Source organism: Tasmannia lanceolata, unplaced genomic scaffold (genome assembly GCF_043159265.1).
Source record: "Tasmannia lanceolata isolate RefF3 unplaced genomic scaffold, GAP_Taslan_0.1 ptg000004l, whole genome shotgun sequence".
Classification (NCBI taxonomy): domain Eukaryota; kingdom Viridiplantae; phylum Streptophyta; class Magnoliopsida; order Canellales; family Winteraceae; genus Tasmannia; species Tasmannia lanceolata.
In genome coordinates this window covers 9,225,759-9,253,672 of record NW_027518681.1, presented here as the reverse complement: position 1 = coordinate 9,253,672, position 27,914 = coordinate 9,225,759, and the positions used below count along the sequence as shown (strand labels likewise).

Genomic DNA, 27,914 nt, shown 5'->3' with positions numbered 1-27,914 from the left:
TCGTCAATCAATACTATGTCATCTGCAAATAACATGCAGCACGGCACCTCGTCCTGGATACCCTTCGAAAGTTCATCCATAACTAGAGTTTCATCCATAACTGGAGTAAAAAGATAAGGGCTTAGAGCTAATCCTTGGTGCAGTCCTATTGTAATTGGAAACTCACTAGACATGACATCCGTAGTTCTGACACCAGTAACTGCTCCATCGTACATATCCTTAATCATATCAACATATTCAGTAGGCACATTTTCCCTTTCAAGGACCCACCACATAACACTCCTTGGAACCCTATCATATGCTTTCTCCAAATCAATGAAAATCATATGAAAAGATCATCATAATTTTCTCTAGGCAGATTCGGCGGATAGGAAGTTCCATCTTATCATTTGGAACGAGATTTTTACCAGCCAAAGAAAGTTGGGGGCCTCAGCATTCAAACCTGAGCATTGTTTGGCTAGTTGTTGTGCAGGTTCAAGGATGAAAGATCTCATGTCTGGATGAAGGTGATTGAGCTTAAGTATGGGGCTAGCTTTGGTAACTGGAACTCGTTAGACAACTATAGGAATTTGGGTATCATGGTTTGAAGAAACATCCTGATAATAAAAGGAAATTTAATATAGTGTTTCAAAAGGAGGTAGGCTGTGTTCTAGTTTGATACATGGTGCAATGAGGTGCCCCAGAAAGAGTAGTTCCCGGATCTTTTTTTTGTGGTGAATAAGCGAGAGAGAGAGAGAGGTCAAAGATTCTTTTTCTCTTTTTGAACTGTGAAGAAATTCTATTAAAAAGGGTGAAAGAAGACTCTGAGACCAAGGTGGTCAATACAAGAAAAACAGAGCTGAAACCAAAAAACAAATACAAAGCTAAAGCATAGACTAAGAGACATCAGGGAAGAAGAAAATTGAACAACTCCAAATGATCTCTCTCAACTCCAGCATGAGCCTATAAGTGTTGTTAGCTGCTATCTTGACATGCTGAAAAGTAATCTCGTGCCCTTTCACCCACTCGCACAATTCTTCAATAGCATTTGCAAATCTCCAATTAATCCATCTATCTAATAACATTCAGGGTGTCTCCTTCCACGATCAGCCAATCTAGAGTCACCACTTTCAGGGAGCCTTACTCTCTGTAAAATAGGATTCACCTCCGCCTCATTGGAATCCTTAATTCTGATTGGGCCAGAAAATGCCCACTATGTTTGACCATGCTCGCCACTAAAGATATCTCCTATTCCCGCTGGGTTCGGCTTACCTAAACATGATCCATCAAAATTGAGTTTCAGCTTGCCTTGGTCCGATGTCGTCCACTTTGGAGCAGGAACATTAATCCTCTCCGAACTCAAACAAACCTCCCTCCAAAAATGAATCAAGGCATAGCTAGAAACTTCTCTAAAGCATGGAAGCACCTGTGCCCGTCTGCAATTCAAAAACAGCACATTCGAATATATGCATTGAGGCCCTTTGGAAACACTTTTGAAAATCTGGTTGTTTCTTTCTTTCCAGCTTGCCACAATATAGCCGTCATAGCCAATCTCCACAAAATCCTACTGCAACGAGGTCCAGAAGCCCAATGAGACAGGCAGGGAATACTCACGTCATGCCGAGCTGGCAAAGAAAGCAATTCCAAACCTCCCTAATAGTTCTGCAATGAATGAAGAGGTGATCAACCTATTCCCCTGCCTCTAAACATAAGGTGCAGTAATCCACAATCAGGACCTTACGATTACGGAGATGATTGACCGTCAAGATCTTATCCAATGCAGTTGTCCAACCAAAGGCACACACTCTAGGCAAATTAGGAATACTCCATACTCACTATATCGGACACCGCCGCAACTGACGGGAGATGATGGTAAAATGATTTCACATTAAACACACCAAAGGAGTTCAAAATCCAGAACAATTGTATCACGCCTATCCCTCATGATGAAAGTGGCCTCCCATCAATCATGAACCAAAGCCACCCTGTCTAACTCTGCCAAAGAAATTACGCCTGATCCTTACTTTTAAGCTCATTCGCTCTCCATCTCGATCAAAAGAATCTTTGACTAGAGCTTTTTATCCATAGCCACTACATAGAGATCCGGAAGCAGCTCCATTAGAGGCTTCTCCTTGCACCAGCTATTTTCCAGAAAATGATTTCATCTCCCCTCATACACTCGATATCTAATGCCTCCAGGAAAATTAGCCGCCTACTTCAGAATATCTCTCCACACTGTCTTCCCACCTGCCTATAATTAACTTCCAAACCAGTGTTTAAAAACGGGCTGACTCGGCCCGGAACTCGGCCGAGTCGACTCGGTTTAGTGGCGACCGCATTTTGGAGTCGCAGACTCGACGAGTTTGGACCGAGTCAAGCAAATCACTCATGTATGAAATGATGCATTCAGCCCTTTTCTTACTGGGACAACCCCCTCTAAGAAAAGATAGTAATAAACACACTGAGGTGGCTTTTCCAAGTAAAAAATGGGGGTGCATATCTCACTACCCATAATTAAAAAAGAAAACTTTTTCAAAATTGCTTTGACAGACTTCAATAGTCAAAGTCCCATTTAAAGCTTTTCTGTCTATGACGGTGACTCAATGCTGCCCTCTTTATTTCCATTCTTATTTCATTTATTTCTAGGTGTACTAGGCAGCTAAAGTAGACTCATTTTTCTATGCAAATGTTGAAAAAATTGGGCTACAATTAAAATTCGAACGTTTGATGATCCCTTGTCATATCTGTTGTAATTGGTTGCATCATCCAAGCCATCCATTTGATAGGTAATAACATAAGTAGGTTGCGCTCAAAAATTCATTTCAATAAGATGATCCCAGCCCTACGATCCAAAGTGGAACTGCGCCATGGAAACCTCTGTAGATCATAGGGTTGGGATCATCCAATGAAAATGATTTTTAGGGCAAACATATTTACAATGTAGCTAATCAAATGGACGACTCATCTGCCTTGGCCGTGTCAACCGCGTTCTTGGCCGCGTCCGCGTTCCGCGTCAAAACCGCGTTTTTAAACACTGTTCTAAACTCAAATCACCTAAATCATTCCCATACCCGTGCTTAATTATTTGCGTCCCCATCTGCTTTCACTCCTCCCTATATCTCCATAGCCACTTTCCAAGGAGTGCTCTATTCATGGCTCTTAGATTTCAGGAACCTAAACCACCAGCAAATTTGAGCCTACATGCGTCCTCCTACCTAACAAGATGGATTTCTTCTTTTCTTCAGAACAACCCCCCCCCCCCCCCCACCCGGGCGCGCCCCCAAAAATAATAATAATAAGAAGAAGAAGAAAAAGAAGAAAGAGGTCCATTGACGTTTCTCAATTCACTTAAATACTCCAGTAAGACACCAAAAGATAGATAAGAAAAACACTTATATGTTGGATAGAGCCACCTTGATTAATGTGATCTGACCGCCAAGGGAAACTAGAGGTTTCGGTCCCTTATAGTTCTCTTTTAAGCAAGATTTTAAATTTCAGTTTCGGTTTCGGTCACAATGGAAACGGACAATTTTGGTTAGAAATCTTGGTGGAAATCCTGTAAAATCACGGAAACATATAGAAACATATGCAAATAATAGAATTTAAATATGAAACTTTATGAAATGTTAGAATAAGCACAGAAACACACTTAGAAACCATCACATATAGGACACTGTGGAGCTTTGCCGTTCTAATTGTGATTTGGGTGATTTAGAAGAAAAAAGGAACAGACGCACCTTCAAAGGCCCAATCAAAGGTTTTAATTATGTCTAACACCAAGCCTTATTAATGAATGTTCATTGGGCAGGAGTTGTCCCAGGCTTCAACGGAGTTTCCAAAACTACCATGAGACGACATGGATTGAAGTCTACACAAGTAGAATCGTGGTTAGTTCCCCTTCTCCTAAGTAGTTCTCCTGCTACTGGGCAGGTTGAACTTTGATGAATCTGATATAGGAAACTCATGGTGTTGGTTGGTGTGTGTGTGTGCGCGTGCGGATGGTGGTGGGGGGGTTAGCAATCCTCTTCCTCCAACACCTCTATCTCCCTGATACGGTGCAAGATATAGGCAATCCTTTGGTTCCTAGGCAGGTAGTTCTCCTGATTCCATATCTTCAACATCTTCACATACCTAAATTTCTTCCCCAAGCCTTACATCAACCGAACCTTCCCTGATATGGTGCAAGATATAATATCAAAGATTCTTTCAACCGCATAAACGATATGGAGGATTCGATGGTCGAATCTCGATGGAACTTTTTCGATAGGGAGACAGTCAGATAGAGGATGGTGGTGTTTATGAAAATCTTGTACTTATATCAAACGAGAGCAAAAAGGATACGAGCATTTAGATTTGGACTCGAGATGGGTTTATTAATCCATTCTTTCTACCATAGTCTTATCATGATTGAGCCTTCCTCGCCGATTCGGAGGACTCCTGCACAGCCGATAGTTTGTTTTTTTGTTGGACTGCTTACCTAAGCAAGATTTTGATGGTAAATCACTTGCGCTGTTGCAAAGTAATTATATATTCATTCATTGCAGGGTAGCTAGAGAGATTTTAAATTTTATTTAAAATTTGTTGGCATTGCTTGGGCTTTCCAAATAAATTTGATGATTTGTTTGAAGGGGGGAAATTTTCCCTTTGGACCATGAGGGGTAGGATATTGTGGAGCTTTGCTGCTCTAGTCGTGATTTGGGTGATTTAGAAGAAAAAAGGAACAGACGCATCTTCAAAGGTCCAATCAAAGGTTTTTATTCTATCTACCACCAACCCTTATCAATGATTGTTCATTGGGCAGGATTTGTCCCAGGCTTCAAGGGAGTTTCCAAAACTACCACGAGACGACATGGATTGAAGTCTACACAACTAGAATCATGGTCAGTTCCCCTTCTCCTAAGTAATTCTCCTGCTACTGGGCAGGTTGAAGTTTGATGAATCTAATATGTGAATCTCAAAACCCACCCTATCCTGAATCTCATCAAAGAAAGGAGCAAATCTCCAAGGGTAGGAATGTGAGCCTCTAAGCCATCTTATAACAATGAGAGAATCCCCTTCTACCACTTTAGTCAAGTCTACATTCTCAAGGAACTTTATTCCTAGATGAATTGCACGCACTTCAGCTTCATTGGCATCTCTGAGCCATCTTATCACGTTGAGGCAAGCAACTACTACTATTTATATTTATGTTATTCTCCTCCTGCCCTGGTCCCATCCACGCTTGGCCTCTTTCTACCTAGCCCAATTAATGTTGATGTGCCCAATCTTAAGTGCCAACCTACAGTTGTGGGACCATTTAGGATTGCTGGAGATGGAACCGTTGGATGAGGAGTGAGTTCAAAATGTGGTGGCAACGTTGTGGGACGACGGGACTGTATGTATGAACTTTAGGAGTGTTCTTGAAACTGTGGAAAGATTAAAAAAAAGGTCCGGTATATGGGGTTTTCCGGAATCTGGTTTATGGTTGTTAACAGGGAATTCAGGAACTGTGGACCGGTGTTAAGGACTGAGGGAGAATGATTTAAATCATGAATCAGTGAACAAATCAAGAAAAGGATTAAAGTCTGGATGTTGGCTATGGAAAGGATGGAAAATAGACTTAGAAAGAAGGCTGGGAGCAAGGATGGTGATCAGCTGCATTGGGAGCGATGGTTGACAGGTTTCTAAGGCAACAAACACAGACTAATCTTTCAGAAAATCAAGAACAGAGTTAAGTAAACTAGAAAATAAAGTGAGGGGCAGAAAGAAAACCTAGAATCACTCCAGGATTCCTAGAAGTCACACAAAAACTTGAAACATCACACTCCATCATTTGCAAGGGCTGCAACCATCTGAAAATTTCATTCAATATCTCTCTTAAAAAGGGACCAAAGACGTTGCAAATAGACTTTTCCACACACATCGACCAAGTGGTTGCAGGCTATTAGAATTCTAATTTTAAGTCTTCTAAAACAAATAAGACAAAAACACATCTTGCCACTTAGACAAAACAAAACATGGCCCTCCATCATTTGCAAGGGCTGCAACCATCTGAAAATTTCATTCAATATCTCTCCCAAAAAGGGACCAAAGGCGTTGCAAATAGACTTTTCCACACACATCGACCAAGTGGTTGCTGGCTATTAGAATTCTAATTTTAAGTCTTCTAAAACACATAAGACAAAAACACATCTTGCCACTTAGACAAAACAAAACATGGCCTCTTAGTTGCTTAAACTTGGACTCTTAATTCTCCTAAGACATGGACTCTTAATAACTCAAGACTTGGACTCTTTAATTGACTAAACATATAAAATAAAGCTCTAAATACACTCCATATAACAATAGGACTAATAGGGAAAAAGAAACGTTAAATTTTTTTAATACTTGATGGGCCCCACTTAATGACTCAAGTCATTTTATAACAAAAGGACTAAAGTACACCTACAACTTAAAACGATCTAAATAACACTCTCAAAATAAACAAAAGACACCTTTAACTCCAATGATGGGCCTCATCTTCCTAGTTAAGTCCTTGATTCTCGTAAAGTATGGTCTCCATCACCATCTCTGGCTCTGAAGTGAAATTAATTTTAAATTGAATGGGTTGGATGAGTGAAACAACTATGGGAGATGGTGTTTCTGAGCTCTAGCTCAGAAACATTTTCCTATATATATACATACTATTAAAAAACCATGTGCGATGCACGGGCCGACAAAGAACTGTACGGACCACATCATAGGTTGATCCAAACCGTCCATGTGATGGAACACAACATCAATAGGTTGTGCCCGTAAAATCATTTCCATAGGCTGATCCTAGCCCTCCAATCTATAGAGGTTTTGCATAATTAAAAAAGCATAAAGGAGGGGAGTAGGATTGAAATTATGTGGCTTTAATGAGTACCTTTGTTAAAAAGCATAAAGGACGGGGTACGATTGAAAATATGTGGGTTGAATGGGTGCCTTTGTTAAAAAAAGTCAAAAAAAGTGATGTGTAATTCTCATAGAATTTTGGGAGAAATTCAAATAATTCTCTCATTTTCTCTTCTGCTATATACATATACTAGTAAAAAACCCGTGCGATGCACGGGCCGACAAAGAACGGTACGGACCACGTGATAGGTTGATCCAAACCGTCCATGTGATGGAACACAACATAAATAGGTTGTGCCCCAAAAATCATTTCCATAGGCCGATCCTAGCCCTCCAATCTATAGATGTTTCCATAATTCCTCTTATCTTAAATCGGATGGTCAAGATCACCCTATAGTTTTTTAATTAAAAAACCAAAGGAGGGGGGTAAGATCGAAATTATACGGCTCTAATGGGTGCCTTTGTTAAAAGCATAAAGGAGGGGTAGGATTGAAATTATATGATCTAATGGGTGCCTTTGTTAAAAGCATAAAGGAGGGGGCGTAGGATTGCAATTATATGAGTTGAATGGGGGCATTTGTTCAAAAAAGTCAAAAAATGTGAGGTGTAATTCTCACGGATTTTTCAAAAAAATCGAAAAAACTCTCTCTTTTCATCCCGGCTTATTATAGTAGATATATATATATATATATATATATATATATATAGTCCTTGGTTACCAACATATACAACAACTTTTTCCTTTACATAATATGCAATCTGAAAAAAGGAAAAAAAAAAAAAAACGAAACCACAAAGACATGTAAAGTTGACTGTTTAACCATACAAAGCATTAGCAAGTAGCAACCACATTGTGGCAACAGATCGGCAGTGATAATAAATGATGCTTTAATATTGTCAGGAGGGTATTGAAATATTAATTGAGAACTTATGCTAAGTTTAGTTATCGTTGCTTTGTATAAACTCAGACAATAAAATAGAGAAGGTGAAAAGAAGACCTTTCTGAACTTCACATTCACATCCCTTAAACAGTTGCATCCAGCAACCCGAAATCCAACAGATGCTCCCATTATCCGACTCAGAAACCAAGCCAACAACCTTGCAGCAAATCTGAAATAAGATGCATAATTAGAAAAAAAGTATTGTAATGGAAGCCAGAAACACCTGCATGGAAAGTCTGGAAAATTCTGAGATCAATCAAAGTGCATGGATAGTCATGTATGCCAAAAAATGTTTGAAACCGGAAAGAACATTGAATAGCTGAATAGCAAGGAAATTCTGCGCTGAAGGACTGCTCGACTGGCGACATTTTGATATCATTCCAGACCAGAGCCAGTCATAAATGGAACAAAAGTACAACCAACAAGAGAACAATCAATAGCTGGATGGCAGGAAACAGTGTTCATAGCTCAAACTTCAACTAGCTACATTGTAGTAGAACAGAAAAGGCCAACATATGGAAAAGTACAAATATCGCATTAGATGAATCCTGTGAGTATAATACAGTCATAATCCTGGTTTTAGCCATCTCAACTTGGAAGATGAGGCTTAAAAAAAGGATATATGACGCAAAAAGGTGCAAAGCAAAGAAAAGGCTATGTATGGAAAAGTAATTTACAAATGTTATTACTAAACAAGCATTAATAGAAGCACATAATACACATAAAATGAGTCCCTAAACAATTTGGTTCCAAAATCAAAACTCATTCCATGATTCTGACAAAGACCTGGCCAAGTCAAACTCACATTGAATCATGAACCGTCGTTCTCACAAACAGATTAGCTACCAATGTCAGGTAAAATAAAAAAGCTAGGATCACAGCTAGGATGTTCATCTCACCCTGCTTGGCATTCAAGCCAACATAAAATAAATAAATAATTGCTTGAACATGGACCTGCTGATTCGAACCGGACCAAATTTAGTCAAATCGAGTTTGCATTTAGTTTAGAATAGAACTGAATCAGGGTGTGTGTGTGTTGGGGGGGGGGGGGGGGGTAAAGGTTCATTGAATTAACTAGAAGAGTTTTTCATGTAGCAAGTGAAATATATTAAAAGAAGAAAATTACACTAACAAAGTTAGCAAGAAAGATACAACAAAAAGAAAAAGAAAAGAAAAAAAACAATAAAAGCTTGGTAACTCATGCCAACAAAAATAAAATAAACAGAATTAAAAACTCGGCATCTCATGCCACAATGTCAGCTCCGAGAATAAAACCACATAATCTGCCAACAAATCGGCGTATATATAATTAAAAGAGAAGACACACACAATGCCCCCAATATGTCAAATATCTCCCCAAAGAGGCGTTTAAAACTATAAATCTCCAAGGAGCGAGGGATTTCTTCTTAAGACATCTAATCGTGTTAAGGGAGTGATGTAGGCCAGGGAAGAAAAATAGAAGAAGAGAAGAGAAGAAGAATAAGAGAAGACTTACAAGAAGAAGAAGAAGAAGAGGGGAAGAATAGAAATTAAGGGAGAAGGGAATAGAAATCTATCAGGGAATTTCTCAATCGATCTTATTTCATCCAAAACTAAACCCTCTAATACATGAGGGACTTATATAGGCAATTGAAATAACCTGAAAATAAAATAATAGGGGTCAAGGTTCATTGAATTAACTCGAAGAGTTTTTCATGGAGCAAGTGAAATATATTAAAAGAAGAAAATTACACTAACAAAGTTAGCAAGAAAGATACAACAAAAAGAAAAAGAAAAGAAAAAAAAACCTAAAAGCTTGGTAACTCATGCCAACAAAAATAAAATAAACAGAATTAAAAACTCGGCATCTCATGCCACAATGTCAGCTCCGAGAATAAAACCACATAATCTGCCAATAAATCAGCGTATATATAATTAAAAGAGAAGACACACACAATGCCCCCAATATGTCAAATATCTCCCCAAAGAGGCGTCTATAAATCTCCAAGGAGCGAGGGATTTCTTCTTAAGACATCTAATCGTGTTAGGGGAGTGATGTGGGCCAGGGAAGAAAAATAGAAGAATAGAAGAGAAGAAGAATAAGAGAAGATGATGATGAAGAAGAAGAAGAAGAGGGGAAGAATAGAAATTAAGGGAGAAGATAATAGAAATCTATCAGAGAATTTCTCAATCGATCTTATTTCATCCAAAACTAAACCCACTAATACATGAGGGACTTATCTAGGCAATTGAAATAACCTGAAAATAAAATAATAGGGGTCAAGGTTCATTGAATTAACTTGAAGAGTTTTTCATTGAGCAAGTGAATATATTAAAAGAAGAAAATTACACTAACAAAGTTAGCAAGAAAGATACAACAAAAAGAAAAAAAAAAAAAAAAACACTAAAAGCTTGGTAACTCATGCCAACAAAAATAAAATAAACAGAATTAAAAACTCGGCATCTCATGCCACAATGTCAGCTCCGAGAATAAAACCACATAATCTGCCAACAAATCGGCGTATATATAATTAAAAGAGAAGACACACACAATGCCCCCAATATGTCAAATATCTCCCCAAAGAGGCGTTTAAAACTATAAATCTCCAAGGAGCGAGGGATTTCTTCTTAAGACATCTAATCGTGTTAAGGGAGTGATGTAGGCCAGGGAAGAAAAATAGAAGAAGAGAAGAGAAGAAGAATAAGAGAAGACTTACAAGAAGAAGAAGAAGAAGAGGGGAAGAATAGAAATTAAGGGAGAAGGGAATAGAAATCTATCAGGGAATTTCTCAATCGATCTTATTTCATCCAAAACTAAACCCTCTAATACATGAGGGACTTATATAGGCAATTGAAATAACCTGAAAATAAAATAATAGGGGTCAAGGTTCATTGAATTAACTCGAAGAGTTTTTCATGGAGCAAGTGAAATATATTAAAAGAAGAAAATTACACTAACAAAGTTAGCAAGAAAGATACAACAAAAAGAAAAAGAAAAGAAAAAAAAAACTAAAAGCTTGGTAACTCATGCCAACAAAAATAAAATAAACAGAATTAAAAACTCGGCATCTCATGCCACAATGTCAGCTCCGAGAATAAAACCACATAATCTGCCAACAAATCAGCGTATATATAATTAAAAGAGAAGACACACACAATGCCCCCAATATGTCAAATATCTCCCCAAAGAGGCGTCTATAAATCTCCAAGGAGCGAGGGATTTCTTCTTAAGACATCTAATCGTGTTAGGGGAGTGATGTGGGCCAGGGAAGAAAAATAGAAGAATAGAAGAGAAGAAGAATAAGAGAAGATGATGAAGAAGAAGAAGAAGAGGGGAAGAATAGAAATTAAGGGAGAAGAGAATAGAAATCTATCAGAGAATTTCTCAATCGATCTTATTTCATCCAAAACTAAACCCTCTAATACATGAGGGACTTATATAGGCAATTGAAATAACCTGAAAATAAAATAATAGGGGTCAAGGTTCATTGAATTAACTTGAAGAGTTTTTCATTGAGCAAGTGAATATATTAAAAGAAGAAAATTACACTAACAAAGTTAGCAAGAAAGATACAACAAAAAGAAAAAAAAAAAACACTAAAAGCTTGGTAACTCATGCCAACAAAAATAAAATAAACAGAATTAAAAACTCGGCATCTCATGCCACAATGTCAGCTCCGAGAATAAAACCACATAATCTGCCAACAAATCGGCGTATATATAATTAAAAGAGAAGACACACACAATGCCCCCAATATGTCAAATATCTCCCCAAAGAGGCGTTTAAAACTATAAATCTCCAAGGAGCGAGGGATTTCTTCTTAAGACATCTAATCGTGTTAAGGGAGTGATGTAGGCCAGGGAAGAAAAATAGAAGAAGAGAAGAGAAGAAGAATAAGAGAAGACTTACAAGAAGAAGAAGAAGAAGAGGGGAAGAATAGAAATTAAGGGAGAAGGGAATAGAAATCTATCAGGGAATTTCTCAATCGATCTTATTTCATCCAAAACTAAACCCTCTAATACATGAGGGACTTATATAGGCAATTGAAATAACCTGAAAATAAAATAATAGGGGTCAAGGTTCATTGAATTAACTCGAAGAGTTTTTCATGGAGCAAGTGAAATATATTAAAAGAAGAAAATTACACTAACAAAGTTAGCAAGAAAGATACAACAAAAAGAAAAAGAAAAGAAAAAAAAAACTAAAAGCTTGGTAACTCATGCCAACAAAAATAAAATAAACAGAATTAAAAACTCGGCATCTCATGCCACAATGTCAGCTCCGAGAATAAAACCACATAATCTGCCAACAAATCAGCGTATATATAATTAAAAGAGAAGACACACACAATGCCCCCAATATGTCAAATATCTCCCCAAAGAGGCGTCTATAAATCTCCAAGGAGCGAGGGATTTCTTCTTAAGACATCTAATCGTGTTAGGGGAGTGATGTGGGCCAGGGAAGAAAAATAGAAGAATAGAAGAGAAGAAGAATAAGAGAAGATGATGAAGAAGAAGAAGAAGAGGGGAAGAATAGAAATTAAGGGAGAAGAGAATAGAAATCTATCAGAGAATTTCTCAATCGATCTTATTTCATCCAAAACTAAACCCTCTAATACATGAGGGACTTATATAGGCAATTGAAATAACCTGAAAATAAAATAATAGGGGTCAAGGTTCATTGAATTAACTTGAAGAGTTTTTCATTGAGCAAGTGAATATATTAAAAGAAGAAAATTACACTAACAAAGTTAGCAAGAAAGATACAACAAAAAGAAAAAAAAAAAACACTAAAAGCTTGGTAACTCATGCCAACAAAAATAAAATAAACAGAATTAAAAACTCGGCATCTCATGCCACAATGTCAGCTCCGAGAATAAAACCACATAATCTGCCAACAAATCGGCGTATATATAATTAAAAGAGAAGACACACACAATGCCCCCAATATGTCAAATATCTCCCCAAAGAGGCGTTTAAAACTATAAATCTCCAAGGAGCGAGGGATTTCTTCTTAAGACATCTAATCGTGTTAAGGGAGTGATGTAGGCCAGGGAAGAAAAATAGAAGAAGAGAAGAGAAGAAGAATAAGAGAAGACTTACAAGAAGAAGAAGAAGAAGAGGGGAAGAATAGAAATTAAGGGAGAAGGGAATAGAAATCTATCAGGGAATTTCTCAATCGATCTTATTTCATCCAAAACTAAACCCTCTAATACATGAGGGACTTATATAGGCAATTGAAATAACCTGAAAATAAAATAATAGGGGTCAAGGTTCATTGAATTAACTCGAAGAGTTTTTCATGGAGCAAGTGAAATATATTAAAAGAAGAAAATTACACTAACAAAGTTAGCAAGAAAGATACAACAAAAAGAAAAAGAAAAGAAAAAAAAAACTAAAAGCTTGGTAACTCATGCCAACAAAAATAAAATAAACAGAATTAAAAACTCGGCATCTCATGCCACAATGTCAGCTCCGAGAATAAAACCACATAATCTGCCAACAAATCAGCGTATATATAATTAAAAGAGAAGACACACACAATGCCCCCAATATGTCAAATATCTCCCCAAAGAGGCGTCTATAAATCTCCAAGGAGCGAGGGATTTCTTCTTAAGACATCTAATCGTGTTAGGGGAGTGATGTGGGCCAGGGAAGAAAAATAGAAGAATAGAAGAGAAGAAGAATAAGAGAAGATGATGAAGAAGAAGAAGAAGAGGGGAAGAATAGAAATTAAGGGAGAAGAGAATAGAAATCTATCAGAGAATTTCTCAATCGATCTTATTTCATCCAAAACTAAACCCTCTAATACATGAGGGACTTATATAGGCAATTGAAATAACCTGAAAATAAAATAATAGGGGTCAAGGTTCATTGAATTAACTTGAAGAGTTTTTCATTGAGCAAGTGAATATATTAAAAGAAGAAAATTACACTAACAAAGTTAGCAAGAAAGATACAACAAAAAGAAAAAAAAAAAACACTAAAAGCTTGGTAACTCATGCCAACAAAAATAAAATAAACAGAATTAAAAACTCGGCATCTCATGCCACAATGTCAGCTCCGAGAATAAAACCACATAATCTGCCAACAAATCGGCATATATATAATTAAAAGAGAAGACACACACAATGCCCCCAATATGTCAAATATCTCTCCAAAGAGGCGTTTAAAACTATAAATCTCCAAGGAGCGAGGGATTTCTTCTTAAGACATCTAATCGTGTTAAGGGAGTGATGTAGGCCGGGAAGAAAAATAGAAGAAGAGAAGAGAAGAAGAATAAGAGAAGACGAAGAAGAAGAAGAAGAAGAAGAAGAAGAAGAAGAAGAAGAGGGGAAGAATAGAAATTAAGGGAGAAGAGAATAGAAATCTATCAGGGAATTTCTCAATCGATCTTATTTCATCCAAAACTAAACCCTCTAATACATGAGGGACTTATATAGGCAATCGAAATAACCTGAAAATAAAATAATATGGAAAATAAAAGCCCTACAAACTAAAAACAAGGAAATAAAAATCCTAGAAACTAAATACCATTGAAATAAATCCCTAAAAGTCCTAATGGGCAAATATGTCCCTTATTGGGCTACAATCCGCATCAGGGAGTCTCCCCCAACCGATGAATTCTGTGCATCAATATGAGATACCAGTCTAATACAACTCCATACAACAGGAACCTCCGCCTCTTGCTTATCAGCATCACCACAAGGGCCTGTAAAAGATGTAATGGATAGCGAACTAGGGTCAAACGTCAAAGAACCCCACCCCACCCCCCAAATACTACCCTCACAAGCCAAAGTGTTATTCATAGATATTAGCTTACAGCCGCCATCAAAATTCAACCTGAACCACCCAACATTTGGGAGAAGCCATAGATCGGAAGGCCTAACTGGGGAGGTGGGGAAATACTCCACACTAGTATGAATCTATTTGCTAATAATATCTTGCAAAACCAGACCATCAAAATATTATCATTAGAGGCACGCTCATACTTCAACGATAATCCAATTAATTTACTTAACCAACAAATTTGGTTTTCTTTGAAGATATGGTGTGAACCTAGCTCTGTTACCAATTTGATGCAAACTTAGGATTCACGGATCATTTTCTGGAAACTTTAAAGCTTAATAAATGGCTTCTAATTCACATACAAGTAAAAGTTCCAACAGTAGGCTCTAATCATAAGAAAATTAACTAACAAAACAAGGAAATCAAATCTCAATAAAATCTATCAAACAAATCAGATCTACTAACTAATCCCTAACTACAGCCCAAAAGAAGACTAACAGGAAATGAGGTAATGAGGCCAATAGGTTCAGGCTATGAAGTGGGGAAATAAGATGGGTAAGACTGATCGAGATAAGGGGAAAAGTCAGAGGAAATATCGGAAGGATAACAAGAAAGAAATAATTGATACGTAACAACTAACTAGGATGGCATACTGAGCCTCAAGTGTCATTCTGCTACAGGTGGTCTCCAAGAGGAGGGAAGAGGGATAGCTAAAGTATAGAGGTAAGGGGTTGATCTCAGCCAAGATAAAGAGAGAAGAATAGGAAACCAAAAAGAAAAAACATATAAAGATTAAGAAAATAGGAAAGATGGGGGTAGAAAGGGGAGCAATTTATAAACCCAACGGGAAGCGGTTTATGAAACTGAAAACGCTTTAAGAATCCAACCGAGAGAATGAAAACAAAAGGAAAGGGAGAAACGGAGGGGAGGAATAATGGGACTACGAAGAATGATACCAAGAAGAAAGAGGGGGGAGTGATAGGGAAAGAGTGTGAGAAGAAAGAGAGAAAGAGGGAAAGATTTAGAGAGAAGGGAAGATCGAGCAAGGTGGTTCTCTTTCACATTTTTCCAAGATTTTTCTTTCAGTGGGAGCTATTGGATATTTATGTGGAAGAGTTAGGTTATTTAAGTATCGGGCCCCAACACTTGACCAGTAAATTAAAAGAAAAGGTATTAAAATGTCTTTAAGTGAACATTAGGAGTTTAGCTGAGATAACATGATCTTGTATTTTAAATTTAATACGGTAATTAGTGGCCTTAATCTTGATTAAGAATTTTAGTTGTGATTAATGGTAAATGAAAAGGATAAGAATGTATTTTTACAGCTGAGAGGATGAAATTGGAATAAAAAAAAATGGAATTCATTAAAATGTTAAACTACCAATTTATCCAAAAGCTTAAATTGTAGAGTTGGTGTTATTTAATCATGTATATTTCAACACTCCTCTCACAAGTGGGCCCTACCAATTTATCCAAAAGCTTAAGCTGTAGAGCTTGTGTTACTTAATAATCTATACTTCAACAATACATGTGGGCCCCACCAACTGTCTAAAAGCTTAATCTATTAGAGTCGTTGTTTTTTAACCATTTATATTTCAACACTCCCTCACATGTGGGTCCCACCCTTTATTACAAAAGCTAAAGATATTAGAGTTGTTATTTAACCATTTATAGTTCAACACTTCCTCTCACATGTGGGCCCCACTTATGGATTGGTCATACACGTTGGATGTGATACCCTGGTAAAGCTTGAGCTATTAAAGTTGGTGTTATTTAACCATTTACACTTGAACACTCCCTCTGACATGTGGGCCCACTTTTGGATTGGCCCTACAAGTGGACACTCCAAAAGATTTAGCTATTAGAGTAAGTGTTATCTTTTGCTCTCCAAAAGATTTAGCTATTAGAGTAAGTGTTATCTTTTGCTCTCTGGAAAAATTCCAGAGAGCTCAACAACGAAAGAAAAATGAGGGAGACTGAGAGAGAGAGAGAGGGACAGTTAGAGAGAGAAAGAGGAGAAGAAGAAGATAGTGGATAGTGGTTGGCCTTACGTGTGGATTTTAATCCAAGAGTTTAAGGTGATAGGGTATGTGTTATTTAATCAATTATACTTCAACACTTTTCTCACATGTGGAAGCATTTTTGGGTTGGCCTTGAATGTGGATTTTTACTATCAAAGTGGTTTTGTGTTTTTAACCTAGGGCTCTGTCATATCAAACAACCAATTAGTTCAAAAGTCTAAACTGTTAAGAGTTGGTGTTATTTAATCATCTATACTTCAACAGAAATTAATTAAGTGGCAAGAGTAGTGTTTAACCTCTGAAAATTTCCAAAGAACTCGAGTGAGAAAGAAGGAGAAAGAGATTTGGAGTAGAAATTAAATAGTGGGTAAACTCTAAGATAGTCATGTGTCAGTGCATCAAACTTTTAAAGCTTTGAAAGAGTAGATATGTGGTTCAATCAACCGATCCAATATAAACTTGGTTTTTAAACCAGTTGATAGTATTTTTTTAAATATGAGCTTAGGGTTGATTCCCATATTGCTTGTGCATTATTGGTAATATGTTTTATGAATAAAAAGAGTGTTATAGAATGAAAATCAAAATATAACCTACATTAATGTGTATAGGTGATCGGGAAAGAAGAAACAAAGGAAAGGAAAAAGTGCAGGAAGGTAAGTGATATAGTAGCTTCCTGTGTTTCATTATATGTTGGAAAACTATTAAATTGCTATGAAACTAACCAACTCTGAGACTTGATATATTTTTACGATATGAAATTGTTATTACTATTGATGGATAAAATGCATTGCATAGCATGCTGCACCCGTCAATGGGAGTGATAAGTTGGCCCCTCTTGCGGTAGAGGTGATAAAGAGAAAAGTGATAAAATAGAGTACCGCTCCTGCCAATGGGAAGTGATACGTTGGCCACCTGTGCAGCCAAGGTGAAAAAGGAAAATTATAAACAATGAAAAAACTCCCCCTCTGCAGATTTGGGTTGAGTCAGAAACAGAGAGAGATGGCATATGCATCGTTCAGAAGAAAGGACAGTTTTCAATGAACAGTCAAGCCTCTTGTTGCCTATCAGTTTACACCGCTAAATACCATAGAGAATTCACAAACGCAAAAATTGACAAATCAAGACACAAATTGAAGAGGCCGAAGAAGTGACTCCATATTTGTTGAGCCCTAGGCCATTGAATAAAGAGACGTGTAGTGTGTGGTGGGTGGGTGGGTAGGTAGGAAAACCACAAAAGATGCAATCACAAGATTCACAAATTTTTCACTAATTGATATCTGGTAAGGATCTAACCATGAATGACACAAATAAAAGATTGCAGCTCTGGAAAAAAGCGAGAGAATTACAATACTGGGAAACCTCACTCTAACCAAAGGAGTGTTGGCCTTCAAATAGCTTGACTTGACAGAGCATATATGCATTGGGGCTAGAATCCAAACAAACTAGTCAGTATTATCCAAAGGAGAGAGAATGATTAAAGACCAACCCGGTTATTCGGAACTCATCAGCAATCTTAAGAGACATGCCTTCATGTAGAAGCAGTGCAACAACCAGACTTGGGCCCTCACCATCAAGATACTCAGCAACTGGCTCTAGGGTTAACAACTAGAGCGAAAAGGTTAGAGGACATTGCCACTATAGTTGAGTCAGACTCATCTCTAAGAATGCCCCCAATCCCTATCGGCTCGGGGTTACCAATACTAGAACCATCAAAGTTCAACGCCAGCCTTCTTGGGACCGAAAACGACCATCGGGGCGTTATAGAATACATCTTCTTCAAGTTGAAGCATATCACTTTCCAGAAATGCCTAAGAGCATGGGTAGATACAAATCTAGGGCTTGGAAGCACTCTCGCCCCCCTGGTCGTAGTCGTCAGCACCTTCATGTAAATAAAGTGAGCTATTGATGTTGCACCAAAATAGGTGATTATTTCTTTCTTTCCATACTATGCATTGTCAAGTAATACAAGTTCTATAGTATTTTTCTCCTCCTTGGCCAAGGAGCTAGAGCCCAACACTCTTCAAGATCAAGACGAAAAACCAAAAGGATCCCAAAGCGGACTAAAATATGATTCCATACCTCCCTCATCATCGGGCAAAGAATGAAAAGATGATCACCCGCTTCTAAGCACAAAGCGCAGTGATCGGTGATGATGAAATTAAGGCTTCTCAAGTGATCAACCATCAATATCTTATACAATACCGCAGACCACCCAAAAGCACACACCCTAGGGGAAGCGCTGGGATCCTCCAAATCCTTCTAGCTGGCGAGGTAGACATGGATGGCACAAGATGGAGATAGAAAGATTTGAGTCGTTGAACACCCCAACAGAATTCCAGATACAGATCCTTTTATCACCTCCGCTTCTCTTCACAAAAAAGGATTCCAGAGTAATTAGAAACCTGGACATCGCCTCTATTTTGCTGTCAAAGACATCTAAGTCCCTCGCAACTGCAAACAAACTACGGAACATCTCCTTTTAAAGCGCCTCCATGCACAACCAATCTTTCCATGATCTCATTCTATCAACTTAATGAACTCTACATTTGATAGATACCTTTCTTGAACCTAGGCTCCAATTTCAGAATATATCTCCTCATTGTGGTTGCACGGCCATTGTACCTGTCGTCTGATGCCCAACCACCGTAACGAATCTATATGTATACTTTATTACAATATACCATTGCTGATTTCTCTCTTCTCCGAACCTCCATAGCCACTTCCCCAACAAGGCAAGATTCACCATTCTGAGATTGCTAATGACAATCCCTCCAGCAAATTTAGTCCTGCAAACATCTTCCCATTTAACCAACTCCTGTCGTCTGATTACCCCATGGGAAGTTTCTTTGAAGCTACTCTATTCTTTCGATTGTGTTGAACAGGCATTTGAACCGTCAACGATAATAAATTGGAAGGTTGGCCAGGACCGCCTTTACTAGGGTTATTCTGCCCCCGAGGGATATAAGATTTCTTTTCCAAGTTGAAAATCATTCCTCCACATTTTCAATGATGGGATCCCAAATCCTCTTCTTAGGTTTGCCTTCACATCAAGGTAGATCCAGATACTGAGCAAGAAGTGTATCCACAGAGCATCCAAGCAACACTACAAAGATGTCACGTTCTTCTTTACTCCGATGAATTCCATCAACTTTGTTTTGCCTAAGTTAGATCTCTGCGCAGTTACCAACTCATAGCATTGCAAAATGGCATTCATCTTTAGAACCTTGTTTTCACCATTATTGAACAGAAATGTATCATCAGCGAAATGAAGATGAGTGATCTCCACACCCGGATTACTAACACAAAAATCCTCAATAAGAGTGCACCTCCGCCCATATCGATAATTCTGCTGAGAGTTCTTCCACCAAAGTGAATAAGAACGGCAATGGAGGGTCACAATGCCTTAGACCCCTAGAGAATTTGAAAAAGCCTTTGGGAAAACCACTATTGAGAACAGAGAACCAAGCTTAAGATAAGCATCCATCATCCAATGTCTCCCATTTAACTCCAAAACCCATCCAACACATTAAATAATCAATGCATTGCCAATTCATTCTGCCATAGACTTTCTCCATGTCAACTTTACAGACAATAACCTTTCTTAAACCCGTATGATTACATTCCACCACCTCATTAGCTATGGGGTTCCATCCAAAGTTTGCCTCCCTTTAATGAATGGAATCATGGAGAGTAGTTGTGGGAAATGATCTTACGCAAGGCTCTTTTGATCCTCTCAGCAAGGACCTTACCACTTTATAAATACAACCAGAACATTTGGGATGAGCACAACGAAAGTAGCACCTATGCCATTGTCCAAGACTAGACCCTTGTTAAAAGCTTTACAGAATTCCAACAACTCCTCTTTGACAACCTCCCAGTATGACAAAAAGAAGGCTAAGAAAAAACCATCAGGCTCAGTGCAAGAACTCCTTCCAACGAAAAAAAAAATCTTATTTTGATCTCCTCCTTCTCAAACAATCGCTCGAACAAATTGCGATTTGCCTCCCCTATTTGGTCAAACTCAATTCCCTTCAAGGTAAGAAAGTCATCCACCACTCTGAGTAAAGGGATTCATAAAATCCTACAATATCATCAGAAATTTCCTCCTTGTTATCGCACCTAACTCCCTCCACTAACAGAGAGCCAATGCAACTACTTCTCCTTTTAGCAATCATTATTCTATTCTATTATCTGGAAGTTAATTTTCCATTAATTAGAAATTATGATCAAGATAGAATTTTGATTCTTGATTGAATGAAGGTTTAAAGAACTTTAAAATTTAAGTTTTGTTCAGTTTCTAGGATTTTCCAAATATCATCACTATTGGTTGCATCTGCAATTTTGAACCTATGCTATCTATATTTATTCATTTCTATTTATAATGGTTCATTTCTTCTCTAATTCCTAATTGATGTGATCCAGCCTTGATTACCTATCATCTTTAGAAACTTTCTATGCATCTAGTTTCTATTTTTTGTATCTAGGACTTTTTATTTCAGTTTTTACTACTTTTGGAGCTTAGACGTGGGGGTTGTCCACGTCACCGAGAGCTCATCACCACCTTACTACTACCCCTCACTTTGCCTTGACCATTATTCTTATTTTGACCTTTAGCCTACTTTTTAGGCATCAAATTTTGTTTATTTATCTTGATTTTGGTGTCATTATCAAGGTTTTTTTATTACCTATTTAACAAGCCCAAGATCACGCAATTTGGATATGATTGGAGGAAGTTATGGACGATTTACAGGCATGGTACATGTTTATGACGGGATTTCTATTTCAAGGCGGTTTTGTTTCATTGATCTTTAAGGAGGGACAGTTAAGTCATCAACTAATGACTTACGTGAAATAATAGCAATTGGTAATAAAGGGGTCCACCTCTAACTCACTAAAAGAAGTATAAAAGGAGGCCAAGGGAGAACAAAGATGATAATTGATCTTGGACGTGCAAAACATCCCACTTGCAATTGACGCAATAAGGTAAGAAACACTAGTGTTTCTTCTCTCTATCCTACCTCCTACCTCTTCTCCTCCTCCTACTTCTCCTCCTTCCCTTCTCCTCCTATTCTCCCCTCTCCTTCCCTCCTCTTCCGGCTTCTTATTCTCCTTCCCTCTTCCTTCCTTTCTTCCATCTCTCTCTTTTCTCTCCTTTTCCTTTCCCTCCCCACCCATGGTTTCTCTACTTCAGTCCCTCGACTAGAATGCAGCCTACAACTGCAATCAGTCCCCTTCCTCCAGTCTTCTTCTACCTTCATCCCTCCTTTCTTGCCCTTGCACCCCCGACTGATCCAGACCAGTCGTTCACCACCACTTCACTATTTTCCTCTCATATCCGCAGCCTTATTTCCCATGCTGCAGGTTGCTGCCCATAATACTAGGCAGTTGTCCTCTAGCAATTTTTTCTGCAGAGTTTGCCTTGCTTTGTCCCGTCTTCTTCTCTTTTCTTCCACTTGCTGTCCCTTTCTTTTTTTTCCAACCGAAAGCTACAATTGTAGCAGTTCCTACACTATGTTATTTCCTACCCATGGCTGCCTATTGAGATTGCTGCCCGGGTGAGCATACATCGCCTTTCCCCCTTTTATTGGCATGATCTGTAGGTGTTGATTGATGCTCCTTTGGAGTTTGGACTGATCCCACTTCCAACTTCTCCACCATGCATCATGGGCCTCCTACATATGAGATCCAAGGCCAGTCCACGTATTTACCGGGTGAGATCTGAACTCTATTGTTTAAGCCCTATTAGACCAGATTTTGTCATAGGCATCCTTAGCCAACCACTTGTACCCTTAGTTGTATCCTCGAGACTGTTTTCCTTAGATTTGAGGGTTGTTATTGGACCCTAGAGTTTTCATTTTATTTATTTTCATACTGTAATCATACCCTATATTTGTTGATGCCCATATTTACATATTACTTTCTTTGGTGTGAATTATTCTTGCAAAGCATGTTTGGACTGATTTAAGTTCGTAGGTGAATTTTCTTAAAGGCTAACTCAAAAGTAAAACCCTAATTGGAATTGATTAACATCTCAAACGCTTAAATTTGAATTTGGGGCCGGTTGTGCAATTTTAACTTGAAGGTCGACCCCTCAAGAACCTAAGGTTCTCCGGAGTCACCGTGAACCTCCCGGTTGGTTGTCATAGTTCTACCTTAGTTACTTCTTTAGTTTCATGACTTTCCTTTATAAGATCTCCTACATCAAATTGGCATTAGAGCATCCCGATTGAGGTTTCCTGCATCATTAGAGGCTAGAAATATAAAGATAAATGTACTTTAGTGGTGAAGGTTCTAGAGAGATGATACTTATGAACTAAGAACCATGGCTATTAAAGTTTTTTTCCATATTATTAACACACCATCCGTTGAGAGGGGAAGAAGCACTTATAGCTGCATTCATAATGTCAAAAGCAATCGTTTAAATTCAAGCCGTGTGGATACTATGGCTTATATTCACTGGAATTTGAGGCTACTTTCTATATATTTTCTTATCATGATTTTTTTTAACATGTCATATAGTTCTTAACTTCTTATTGTCGTTTATGTTTGTTACTCTGTTTAAATCATTTATATAACTTAATTATTCATAACTCACCATAAATTTACTGGCCGTTACAAAGATGGATCACATCGCAAGAGGGATATCAACCTTGAGAGCCCTTTGACTGATGTCGGCAATTAAGCTATAGGATATACAGTGGGAAAGACTTGATGAACAATTTGAATATGCTACAGTGAGACTTCCATCATTGTATGGTCCATGGAGGCCAAAACCAGCTTAATCAAGACCACCACGACCATAATAGTCTTCATTCATCACGCCTGAACAGACGACTGCATCTTCATCGCCTACTGATGCACATACTCGTGTCGATCATATCTCAAAATTGACTATCCAAGCTAGCATTTGTGATTTTGCTCGTGGTGGTTAATCATTGAGCGATGTCTAATAGTGGTGGGCGAGGAACAAGAGGACGAAGCACAAGGGGTGAAGCTAGAATTGAACCTTCGAATCCTACAGGAAAAAAGGAATAGTATAAAGTGATGTTTTGGATTTTTTGGAAAGTAATTAATTAACTTTGTGATTGGAAATTCTCCATTGACTTATATGTGTTGGATATCAGGTTTTATATGGATAGAAGAATTGCTAGACTCGGTCTTCATATGGAGTATTGCTGGACTTGGCAATTCCCCATTAACTTATGATAGACTTTATAATTTTTAGCACATATGTTGTGACTTGTCAATTGTGATAGAGTGTTTTGCTTATGATATGCTTCATAAATGATATGAGATGGGAAGCATTTCTATCACTTTAGATTGCTCTTGATTTGCTTGTGTTATATTTCCTATATGCATTAGAATTAGAAGTGTTTCTCGATATGAGACAGGAAGCATATCTATCACTTTAGATTGCTCTTGATTTGCTTGTGTTATATTTCCTATATGCATTAGAATTAGAAGTGTTTCTCACACAATCCAAGTGTGTTTTCCTCACATTTCATATACGTTTTCCCCATGTTTCGCATTCGTTTCCCTCACATTTCTCATACGTTTCTAATGCATTTTCAATGGCATTTCTCAATGTGATTCACATACGCTTTCCGATCGCTTACCCTTTTCTCATTTTCCCATTATTTTTTTCCACATCTTCTTGTTACTATTCATGTTTTCCTTCACGAATTTGCTTTCCAACATGGCAACTATGGTACGAACTACATATTAACCCTCGAAGGATGCATATTCTGTTTCTGGATGATGCCATTAGCCACACCCATTATGAGGCAATAGATCGGTGCATATAATAGGCAACAAAAGTTCATATATTTCACAGTTAGTAATCTGCAGCGAGCTCGCAGTGTGAAATCCAATCAACCAAAATAAAATCTAATCCCAAAATCACTCTATGAATTCGCCATTTTGCAAAATTAATCGCACGTAGAAACTAAAACCAATAAAAGACATGAAATTTACCCGCCAATCAACATCAGTACTTCCAATACAAATAATTCAAACAAAAAAACCTCCAATCAAATGATCTGATTTAGCTAACAAGCGCCAAATGAATTTATAACCATAAAAATAAAAATAAAAATAACATCGATCCACACCAAAGCAAGCCAAAACAATCGACAAAGCAACAAATTAGGATTCAAAACAATAAAATAAGAAAAATTCAATCCCTCACATGAAAATGATCCATCCGAATACGCAAACGATCAAGAGCATGAACAAAAATTTGACCGGCGAGGACGCCATTTCTTTCAGAAAAATTCTCGATCCAAAGCAATCGAAGATAATCTAGAAGAAATCCATCAGAATTCAAACGATCGATTGCAATATCAGAAACATACATCCCTTCATATCAGAAACCCTAATTTTTCCCCTCTCTATCGCCTTTAGAACCGAATTGCAGAAAAGTCGTGGTTAGATTGCGGAGAAGACAAGAAAAGAAAGGGTATTTATAGGGGAGCGAGTTACGATCCGTGATCTGCTCAGAAATCGGAAGACGAGGAGACTAAACTGTTTAGAGCAGAGTGTGGCCTCTGGATCTGGGGGAGAGAAAAGGGGTGTAAAACCTAAAAATACACAGATTTTTTTGGGGGAAGTGATATAGTCACCCCTATTGTTTACTTGGGACAGCCCCCTCGATATATTCACCCCTATTTTTTACTTGGGACAGCCCCCTATAGTATTAAAGAGTAGCCATAAATACATTAAAGGAGGTTGTCTTAAGTAAAGAAACAGGGCGAATATATCGCTTCCCGTTATTCGTGTTTTTTCTTTCTGGGAGAACGCGGCACCTATGTCCTTGCCTTTCGTTACACTATGAAGGGGAGGGCCCACTTTCTCAAAAAAATGTACATAAAAATTCTGTGTATGATCCAATCTCTCTATTATTTTGGTTACCGATAGGATATCTTTCCTACTTGATTCGAATGATCCTGGCCGTTTATGTATTCAATGGAAGGATCATGACCATCTATCTTTGTTAATTTTGATCATTTTTCGTATAAGATGTCAAGTTTGATGTGGGACCCAATGTTGATCACTAGTTCAAACCATAACATGATGTGTTTAAAGCAAGTAGAGGAGCATGTGAACATTGGATGATAAGTAGTCTACATAAAATGATGTTTGGTTTATACTAACCAAATGGGTTCTACACAATTTTTTTATTTTATGGCATAGGGTGATGGCATAGGGTATCGGCCTAGGGCTGCAACTCGTGTCGGGTTTTGGAGAACCCAACCCTACCCGAGAAATATCTCGGGTTGGGTCGGGTTGGGTTTTTTTTCGGAAAACCCACGATTCCCAAACCCGGCCCTACCCATGATAAATCTCGGGTCGGGTCGGGTTTTTTCACGTTGACGTAATTTTTTAAGGAAAATTCTTGTTTGGCAAGGCAACTCAACTCATAGAAGTAGAAATTACACTCACATTACACTTGAATAAAACAATGATGTAATTACACTTGAATCAAACAATGTTGTAATTACAATCAAACAATGCTGAATCAAACGCATAGGCTAAGCCCGGGGGATTCGAACTCACGTCAATGGGGAGCATACACATGACATTAAGCCAAAGAGCATACACCCATATGGGTTTACACATTGGGTTGTTCTCACTAAGGATAGAAATCCTTGGATAAGTTGTTCCTAAGATTGGCTACCCTACTTAGATAATTTTACCTTGAGTAGACTTTTAGGATTGGCTACCTTGCTCGTATAGTATAACTTTCTCACTGGGGCTATGAACGGAGGATAGCAAGCCATATGGATATAAAATAAAACCTTGGTTTCTTGACCCCTAGAGGAATAACTAAAGCATGCCGGGAAGGGTGATTACCTATCAACTTCTAAAGAAGCTCTAATCCTAGATAATGCAAGATTCCCTGCTTCCTAGAAACATTTATTTAACCTTGCTTTTCGTGCTTTTCATTTTAATGAAGAAACCAAGTTGAGATCGAAAGCAGCAGGCAAGATGTTTACCCATAGAGACAAAAGAAAAAGAGGAGTCCACCCGAGACCCTTTTTATAACTTATAAAGTATAAAAAATCTAAAAACACCTTCTCCAACAGCTTAAACTTCCGGAGTAACTGGTTGCTTTACATGGAATCAGAGCAAAGGCTTTCGGTTTCAAGGGTCTTTGATAGTAAAATCCACATGCAATGGCCAGACCCAAAAGAGGGGCCACATGTGCCACCTGTAGGCCAAACCCAAAAAGAGGGGTGATACGTGAGGGGAAAATGTTAGATTTAATAATACCTTCTCCAACGGCTTGAGCTTTTGGAGTAACTGGTTGTTTTGCATACAACGCCCACCCCTCGCTCTTAACAATGGTTTTAAATATAGTTAGATACGCAAATATGTATCGATTTATATCGTATTGACACCTCACTGATATTCTGACATATTGGGATTATTTAGAAGGGAAGTGATAATCAAGAGGGGCGGATTTAACACTTCACTACTTATAATTACTATGGAATATTCTTGATGAGTTGTTGTATTGGCACTGCCGTGTTTCATAATTTCACAAACTCAGCTTGTCTTTTTCTTTTTTTAATCTGCCACCGTTAGTTTTTTGGGAAATGCAATAACCTTTCACACCAGTTTAAAAAAGAATGACAAGCGGAGTTTATGTATTATTAAAACATTGTACTGCCAACATCATGGTTTTAAATTTCGACCCAAATTTCTGGTTTACTTGAAACGATAAAAAGGTTTGATCGAAACTTCGTTTTTCTCCCCGAAATTTAAGGAATTTCACCCCAAAAATCGGTTTTTCTGTTATTTAATACTTTCCTTAAAATTCAGCTTAAATTACCGAAATTTCGGCTGAAATTATCTATGAAATCAAATATTATTTTATTTGATTTCAGTGATTTTGCCCGATATTTTGAAATTTGGCCAAAAATTTTGATTTCGGGCAAAAAATTTCAATTTCGGTGAGGACCGAAACACTTTCCTAAACCAAAATTTGAAACCATGGCCAACATCAGTAGATTCTTAATAGGGATTTGCTGTGAACCATCACAAAAGGAATTTTGCGATGGGCTGTTGCATTTGAGCGCAGGCACACAAGCTAAGATTTTGTCTTATTCATTTAATTCACATGAGGTGGCAGCTCTCACATGCAACACCAGGTCCGTGAAATGCCTCCTGCAATGGTCCTTAGCAGATCCCTTCCTAATATATCATTACTAGAGAGTCCGAAATGGCCATTATATTGGAACCAAACCTTGGTCTAGCCTATGCATCCTCAAGGTCTAGTTTATTTTAGAATTGAGAATTGATTTTAGTTCAAAACTGATTACTGGTCTTCACTAATCCTAATCCTTCA

At 37.9% G+C, this 27,914-nt stretch overlaps 1 protein-coding gene across 2 annotated transcripts in view; it reads right to left on the bottom strand.

Moving 5' to 3' along the window:
* Positions 1 to 25,126, bottom strand: part of LOC143876251 (protein SABRE-like) — a 109,175-nt gene extending 84,049 nt beyond the window's left edge. For both annotated transcript variants that reach the window (XM_077377982.1, XM_077377983.1), the window contains exons 1-2: positions 24,753 to 25,126; positions 7,833 to 7,944 (exon numbers count right to left, since the gene is read on the bottom strand). In XM_077377982.1, the coding sequence (XP_077234097.1) occupies positions 7,833 to 7,944; positions 24,753 to 24,823 (183 nt within the window). In that variant the 5' untranslated portion in view covers positions 24,824 to 25,126. The remainder of the gene's footprint in view (positions 1 to 7,832; positions 7,945 to 24,752) is intronic.
* Between the last annotated feature and the right edge of the window lie 2,788 nt (positions 25,127 to 27,914).